We start from the raw sequence: 9,474 nt of genomic DNA on the forward strand, positions 1-9,474 counted from the left end.
TTAGGTGATAATTACTCAGGTATCCAAAATTATTAATAAAAGTATTTAAAAAATTAATATTTCCTAAGATTAAGTATTTAAATTTTTTTTAATTTAAATATTTGAAAACTTAAAAATTTAAAATTTTGATGTAATATTTGAAAATTAAAAATTTTGAATTTTTTAAATATTTTCTGCCTATGTAGAGGATCGCCAAGGACCACAAAACCCGATTTCTGCCAAATATCCTAATCGTAATCGGTTCAAGGTCGCCAAACGATTAATCGGTCGTCAATGCCGATTTCCACAACATTGCTATGAAATATGAAGGATCTCAACTTAGAAACATTAATCATTTTGACGCCCACTTCATACCAGGTTGTTTTGAAGCCAAGCGGATTTGAAATCATCGCTATTATCCTCCAATTTATCTCTAGTCTTTAAGATTAATCTCACTTTATTCTCATATTTTGGTAGAACTGTTTAATTTTGAATATTTTTTTCTTCTATTTTGTAGTTATGTGTCTTAAATAGTTAAATATAATGAAGACATATTGTTCCATTGCAAGTATAATGTCGTATAGTTACCGAAAAATCTTATGTTTTAAGCGGATTAACTTCACCTTATGAAAAGCTTCTCATATTCACAAATGTTGCCAATTATTAGTTGTTGGTTCATCTATTCTATCAATTTCTAATACTTCTAAGATCATTTTTTGCAATCACTCGAATTTGATTACCATTTTTTGCAATCATTCGAATTTGATTACCATTTTTTTGTTTTTTCAAGAATATTTTGAATATCTTTTGTTAACAGGTTCGAATTAAGAGAAGCAAAATCCATGCATGAGGTCCAGTTAGAATAGTCAGACTCCTAACATCCCACTTGTAAATATGAATATATAAATATCACAGAAAGAGCGTACTTGTAATTTCTTTGCCACTCTAATGAAATGATGTTTATACAAACTACCAAGAGATTGTTAACATATTTATTTATTAACATTTTAAAATTTACTTTTAAAATTATATTTTATATAGATATTGTTTTATATACAACTTCAAAATGGTTGAGGAAAGAGCCAAATATGAGCATTAGGCAAGAGATTGTTATGATTATGCAATAAAGTATACAAATTAGGCAAAATGGGTACCAAAAATGATATAAAACTTGATGGGTTATAATAATTTCTCTTGATTATAAACATAATTATGGTATGTTTTTTTTTTTTTTTTACAACAAATAAAGACACTATACAACAAAGAAAAAGTAATATAGAATAATTTTTTTTTGAAAGTATGATGCTTTAATGGGTAGATTATTCAAATTATATTTTCTTAGTAAGGAAACATATGAAAGTATAATGTTGTACTAGAGAGAAATGAATGTAAGATGTCATAATATTCAAATATGTAAAAGTGTATTGCTATTTTTTGAATTTACTGATTGCAATTAATGTTTGGTTTTTCTTTTGTTAAGGATGGGAGAAAGTTGAAAACTGAGGCCTTTTTATTAAGGCATCAATTTGAGGTTCTAACTATTAGAAACTCGACTCTCGAGGATTGAATTGTTCAACTTGACAATTCCTTAAAAGAATGTTTGAGACAACTTCGACAAACACAGGAATAAAAACACTAAATTTCCCGTAAAGCCCTTGAAGATGTTTGTGAGTCTTGTACCTGACAATAGTGCTAAAACACTTTCAAGGTAATCTGACATGGTGGATGATGTCATCAAAACTCAAGCATACCATAGAGTGAGCTTGCTAGAGTGAACCTCAAAGAGATTAATTTGTCTGATTACCCATTTAAGTATATGGGTTTGCAGGCTGAAAAGTAAATGGGTCGAACTCAACCCATATAACCTATTTAATAAATAAGCGATGCATTTTAAAAAATGAGATATTTTCAACATAAAGACATAAAGTGATTAAACTAATTAACATAAAAAAAAGAGGCTTTCAACATAAGTTCATAAAGTCATTAACATCCAAATAAAATTGAAAAATGAAAACATTTATATAAAGTGATGCGTTCTTCATTCGTGTCTCGTAAATATCTAAAAATGACATGTTTTTTTTTTTTTTTTTTTTTTTGTTATTTAATTAAGCCACCGCAAACGCGGACTAACCACATACAAATATGGAAGGAATACAATGATACAAAATATTATGAATATGGAAGGAAATCAGATTTCGTGGGTCAACCCGCCAACCCGTATGTGTGTGTGTGTGTGTGTGTGTATATATATATATACACACACACATACGGGTTGGCGGGTTGACCCACGAACCCATACAGGTAACCCAACCCATGAAATAAACGGGTTGGTGGGTTGACACGTCAAAAATCTCAACCAAAACCCGTCTATTTTCGGGTTGGGTCAGTGTCAGCTTACGGGTTGGGTCAAGAGTTGTCACCTCTAATTAGAAAGACATTTTGTGTTACCACCAGCTTTCTGGGAAGATGTAGAGGCGGTACAAGTTAGCGCAAGTATGACTGGCTTCCAAGGTGAGCTTCAACAACTTCAAGATTTGAGAAGGGTAAACCATTTTTTAAAATTGGTTGTTCAAACCAAGGAGTTAATTCAGAAATACACAACAAAAGATGCACAATTTAGAACCCAATTTGGAACACGATTGTTAGGTCTCAGTCAAGCAGGTTGACTAAGAACTCACAAGACCGATTAAGTAGATTTGCATCAAATTTGAAGCAAAGTTGCAAATAGTGATGGTAAAACTGGCCGGTCAATGAAGGAACACATGGCACTCATGATATTCAAGATAGTCGTCTAGTATGCTTTCTTGAAATTTTAATATAAATTGTTCACTTATATGTGTTTTAAACTAGGCAATTTTGGATCATCATTATTGTTCGTTTTGTCATTTGCCAAACAGAATATGCCTTTCTAACTTTGGGAAGACAAATAATGTCTTTAGATGCGAATGAAGACGTTGTAGTTGCGACCTTGAAACAAAGCTTGGTAATATAACTGTTTAGGGTAACAAATAGCAACATACTTTGCTTCATTTACCAATATAGGCAACACATTATATTTTATTACCTATAATAGCAACCAAATTAAATTATTTTACCATTAATATGAATGTGTAAGAAAAAATTACAGTTTCCATAATCCACATCTGTTGTGAAATATAAGAATGTTGGTATTACAGGTAAAAAACAAAGTACATTGCTATTATTGGTAAATAAATGTTAATATGTTTCCATTATGGGTAAGAAATAAAGTATAGAATAATATACTTTGATTTGATAGCAAGATTAAAACATGTTGCTATTTTTCGTAATTTTTCCTATTACCTCTATCTTACAAACCTATATATATATATTAGTTTATAAAGGATATTGAGTAGTCCATTAATTGTTTCAAGATACTACCAAATGAAAATCATTCACCTAATTGAGACATTTTATATGAAAAAAGAATCATTTATATGTATGGCATAAAGTTGTTAATTGTTTGTTTGTTTTTATTTAAATATATTATGGTGATTTTGAAGAGGCAATTAAAAGCATTAGGTGCACAAAAGGGTAGATCTAGACGATATGCTTAAAAATATGATGAGGAAAGTATTTATTAATGATTTCTAATTTGCTTGAAAAATAAGCATAGTACTTTAAAAAATTGATTAATCCACGTTGACTAGGAGAGCAAACATACGGGTTCTTGTGGAAGTCGGTGTAACCCTTCAAATATTGTAGCACAAAGTAATTTTTTTTGGGAAATTTCTAACGTGTCACCCTGAAAATCATGTGTGCTACCCCTGATATGGTTGCGGGTAATATGGTAGCATACCACCATAAAGATAAACGGAGGACATATAAATTGGTTGATCAAAACAGTAGTGCTTCTTGTGGGTGTTTTTTGATTGTTTGGGTTGTTAAAAGAATATATTTTTTGAATTCATGAGAGATAAAATATAGAGAGATAAAAGAAGTGTATTGAGGTGTGGTAAGTTTAAATCTTGAGTTGTATTTATAGGTAAATAAATAAATAAATTGCAAGTTGAAAATAAATAGTAACAAATTAGATGAGAGAGAGAGAGAGAGAGCAAATTCCACGGAAGAACTGCAACCACACCTACTGCCTGTCTTCCTTTTACGTGAGCCCTTCTTTTAATTGAATCTAGAAGGCCATGTGGTATACATACAACGACGCCGGTCATGGTTGACCTGGCCACGAACAACTATCGTGCACACCACCCCGTTGTTTCGTGGTCAGCCGTTGTCGTAGTGGTTCGTGTTCGGAATAATGGATGGAAATGTCCAATATAATCGAAGACCACTTTGACCAATTTCTATAGCCGTCCAATGACTAGTTTATTTAAAAAAGAAAACAAAAATTTAACAAATTTATTTACCAATAAATACCACATTTTTACCATTACTTTTTACATCATTCTTTTCTTTCTCCATACACAAACTACACACTACATCTTCACAACCAAAAACTATGGATCTCAACCAAAATACCCCTCTAAACTATAAAAATCACAAACCCGATAATGCTTTTGCGTTAGATACAACCCCTCGCTAATTCCCGACTATCGAGTCACTTCAAGACGGTTTTGTCAATCTGCTTCAAACCAGTTCCTCTATCAAACAAGCACTACTTTTCCAACAACAACATCAATATTTTCTATCTTTCCAACAACAAATGCAACAAAAATACCAACAGTTTCAACAATTCCAACAACTCCAACAACAATCACCAATTTCACAACCACCACTTTCGCCTGATTTGGTTGCGGAAATGCAACCTTCACCACCACCTCAACCAAAAAAGAAAAAAGGATAAAAACCGGCCCGACCCACTACCACCCAAGAAAGGGTCCCATGGACAAAAGACGAAGAAGAAAAGTTAGCAAAGGCATGAGTGGCGACTTCCCAAGATCAAATTGTAGGAGATAGTCAGCCTTACGGAAGTTTTTGGGAGAAAGTCCGAGCCATTTTCTACAAGTTAATGAAAAGTGAAACTCGAAATGCCGACCAAATTACGTCGAAATGGCGAGATATTCGACTAAAATGCACCGAGTTTGGAGGAATCTACAACAACCTCCTAAACATACGCAAAAGCGGCTCAAACGATTTTGATGTTTTCAAGGCGACCATGGAGCAATTTGAAAAAACAACAGACGCAAAGCTTTTCCATATATGAAACCGTGACTGAAATTGAAAGACGTTTCAAAATGGAAAGAGCAAACGGAAGGAACTTCGCAATCTTCCGATTCAAAGCGTTCGTGAAACCCTAATAGAACTTCCCAACAATCGGACGACCGAACACATATCGACATCAACGACGATCCGCTAGATCTTGAAAATGACCAACCTCTTCGTCGGCCCGTTGGAAGAAATAAAGCAAAAAAAGCAGCTTCAACATCTTCGAACTCTAGTGTTATGGATATGTTTGACGATATATTTGATCGATATTTGCAATTTGAAGAAATGAAGGCCAAGTGATGACTCGGATGGAGAAAAATATGATTGAAGCACAAACATCATTTCAAGAGGCACAAGCGACAATCCAAACAAAAACCGTATGCAAATCTTGAAAATGAAAGCAACGGACGACCTCGAGGGCGAAGACTTGAAACTTTTCCTCGCAATTAAAGAGTCGGTTCGAGCCCAACGTAAGCGTATGGGGTAGTTTATTTTATTTATGGTTGGAATTTTTAGTTTTTTTTAATTTTTTTTTTATTTTAAGTAATGTAATTTTTATTTTTATTGTTATTTTTTTTTCAATTAATATAGTTTTTATTTAATGTAATTTGGTCTTTTAATTTAATGGAAAACTAGTATTAAAAAATGATGTTAATGTAGTTTTGAATTAAATTTAAATAAAAAAATAAGATGAAGTGGTATGTATAATGATAGGTATTCATTGGTTAGTGGTAGCGAATTGGGTGCTAATGTAACACCCATCACACATGTATGATCCACCACATATGTAGTGGGTATAACAGATGAGATAATATGTCAACCTTGTTCTTTTAGGTTAGAATCAATATTTTTATAGTTAAATAAACTATTATTATAAATATTTAAAAATTACTTTTTATATTTGAATAAACACCACAAAAATAATTATGAGCAACATATTGCATATAAAACTAGCTCACACACGAACATATATAAGCACAAACACACATCACACACAACCATCGTCAGAGTGAATCATGTATATCATTCCAACATAATCTTAACTAAATACTAGTTCTAGTAAATAGTATATTGTTTTCGTCAATTCAAATATCTAAGCCTATAAAAGTTTTTTAATCCTAGAGACTAGAGTTGGAGAATGATGTAGTAGCACAAAGTTATGGGCACTGTTATCAGCATTCCGAATATAACCCTGAAACATTGAAATTTTATACGGGTTATCAATATAATAAAAAACAAGCATCCAAATTAATAAAAATAGTAATATAACCCATTAATATATATGACAATTAAAAGTTGTACTCACGCAGTACTAAGAATCGTTGGATGAACATTGTATTCCTTAGCAAAAACAAAGGGTACAATTCCTTCGGAGAGTGTAGCCTATAATCAATGAATATGTCATTAACTAATTAACTACAAGTTTATTTCTATGGAAATATATGCATGCAAACAAAAAGATGCTAATGATGAACACTGTATCCCTTACCTGAACGATGGATACATGAAGGAGGTTACCACGAAGGCCAACCATGATTGCTGCTACTGCCATTGTCACCGGTCCTATTAAAAACTTTACAGCCATAGCTAATGCAGCCTTTGATCTCCCACATGCTATTATCTTAGGTTGAAGCGCCATAAACAAACCTTAAAGAACGTACAAAAACATAACCTTCTTTTAGTTTTAACTAAAACCCACCACACATTTTTGTATTCTTTTTCCTTTTTATATAACTATCTTTACTTTTTATAGAAAACAATGTAAATGCAAGTTGTTTCAAATAAGGGTTTACTTTACATTGGTCATGACCAAATACGTATACAACTTTAGGAGGCAATTAGCACGAACATGTTGTTGCTAAAAAGCCGACAATGTAATTTATTGTATTCAGTTAGACCCGAGACTTGTTGACATAAATTAATTGCTTCTTTATGTGACGAACCAAAACCAAAATATGACATTAAATAAAAGGTTTCAGTTAGCTCTATACGAAATCATATAAAACTTTTGGTGCATCTTTCAACTATTGGGGTGTCCCTTTATCAAGGAGATTGAATTTCCAATTATTTATAATATAACTAGTGATATTGTTTATTAAAAAAATAATAATAATAAATAATAAAAAACTTACATACCTAAACTAAACATAGCCATTCCAAGACCAGCGTTGGATATCAAGGAGATTGAATTTCCAATTATTTTTGGCATTTCCACATGCCACCTGAGTTCAAAAATTACTAAATACTACAAATCTAAAAAAGCATAATATTGGATCAAATCAATTAATAATGTAATAGTTTACCTGAAAGACACAAGAGACCAAATTAGACCCATGATGCTGGCGTACGTGTTAGGGTTTCTAATCAATTTCCGCCAAACCATCATCAATATCAAACGGATCATCACACTCGCCGCCGGCATCTGTTTTCCAGACCCTTCATCCAGCACTGCCACCGTCTGAGGGTGGTGCTCCGCCGCCGCAGAGTCCAAACCCAGTTTTATTCTCTCCTTATCTCCACCTATCTCCCCCCGAACTTCTTCCGTCTCTGCATCCACGTTCAAATTCAGCACTTCCATGGAATTAGAAATTAACATCGAAAGGATTAGTTATTTATTTACCTTTGGTATTGTCATTCGGCGTTTCATGATCGGAGACCAACATCCGGATTTCCTTAGCTCCATGCTGACCCGGGCGATATGAGTGCTCCGTCGATTCCCGGAAATCATGAGTACGTAATTGTCCGCCTTTGTAAGCTGCCGTCGGCGCACTAGAACTCCGAGGAAACTTCTGGACGTCATGGCTCACTTTGTTTTGTTGGCCCTTTGTAACGCTCAGACAAGTTTCCGTGTTTGCGCCTGTAAAAAATACGTTATGTTTTCACTTTTGAGACAGTAAAATGTAACTGCTTTCTGAAAAATATGTTTTAGTAAACATCGTACCTTTCGCAAAAATCCTAGATCCACCCATGTCACGTGTTGCATGGTACAATCCAGACTTTGAAGAACTCATGTTGGGAGATACCGGAGCAGGGTCATTTTCGTAACTTGACAGCCTCGAAGTTAGACCCATCGACGGCTGAAAGGAATACGAATCCGCAGCCGGGCCAAAATTTGATAGCCGGCCGCCGGGAAACCCCGTAATGGAGAAGAAATCCGATTGGTTGAAATTAGAACATCTCGGAGTTTGGATAGCCGATGAACTTAAACTGTAAATTTCAGCTCCTGAAAGAGATCCGACTCCAATCGACTTTCTTGAAGCGTTAGATTTCCTCACCATGACATGAAGTCTCCCGTCATCTCCAATTTCGGTCGCCGTTTCAAGAAAATCTTGCCCGTCAAGAGAAACAACGTCTGTATCAACCTTTATTGAAACGATGTCGCCTCCGGATTCCGGGAACCGTTCCATGATCAGCATCTTCGCGCCACGAAACTCGAAAAAGACAAGAAGCAAAGTGTACCAAATTATGCACTGCATCACCACCACCTGAACCATCAGTGATGCTGTAAAATCACCATACATCGCACTTACTAACGGAATCCCGATCACGAGGGTGTTGGGGAGGGTGGAGAGTGAGAAGATGGTGATCATCCATTCAAGGTTGCCGGATTTGGTGAACTTGACCCAGAGGCCGAGCACCAGCAGCATGATGATCTTCTGGAGGGTGTCGGCGGCGAGGAAACGGAAGTTCATTGTGTAAGGATCGTTCATGGAGATGAAGTGGAAAGAGAGCAAAGGGACAGCGAAAATGGCGACAAAACGGTTGATGCCGGAGCACTGGTCGGGGGTGAAGATCTTCCACCACTTGACGCTGCCGTAAGCGAGAAACATTGCGACGTATAACGGCACCATTGCTTTCACGATGGTGTAAAAGTCATGTCCACTGATCATTTCTGTACACAGAGAAAATACAGGATATAGTTTTAGAGAGTGTGTGTGTGTGAGAGTATAGTATTGTACATATATTAATGTAACGAGGGGAGATCTATGGGGAGAATTTGATTGTTCACATTTCTGTGTAGGTGTGATTGACTGAGGTTTTGACCACATATAGAACTAAGTGATAATTATTTTTGCAAAATGCCTTGGAAAATTATGTAATTTTGACTTCGTTATGAATTAATAAACGGTTTCATGGGCTGATCTAGTTCATAACAAGGGTATGCAACTTGTTATGCAAATGCATATCCTTAATTTTTTCGTACATATGGTGATTTTTTAGAAAATAAATAAATTATGTATTAAATAAATTATGTATTAAATGTTATGTGTGCATACCCACGAGTTTGATTTCGCAAAGCTATAGATATATCTT

At 34.5% G+C, this 9,474-nt stretch overlaps 1 protein-coding gene across 1 annotated transcript; it reads right to left on the minus strand.

The window, feature by feature from the left end:
- Positions 1-6,263: 6,263 nt before the first annotated feature.
- Positions 6,264-9,050, minus strand: PIN4 (Auxin efflux carrier family protein). Its single transcript, XM_078982239.1, is given in 6 exon segments — positions 6,264-6,352; positions 6,467-6,543; positions 6,650-6,807; positions 7,297-7,382; positions 7,464-7,700; positions 7,702-9,050. Coding segments are annotated over 6 exon segments (1,974 nt in total). The 3' UTR covers positions 6,264-6,285.
- Positions 9,051-9,474: the final 424 nt, after the last annotated feature.

This window comes from Lactuca saligna, chromosome 3, assembly GCF_052625555.1.
Source record: "Lactuca saligna cultivar CGN05327 chromosome 3, ASM5262555v1, whole genome shotgun sequence".
NCBI lineage: Eukaryota > Viridiplantae > Streptophyta > Magnoliopsida > Asterales > Asteraceae > Lactuca > Lactuca saligna.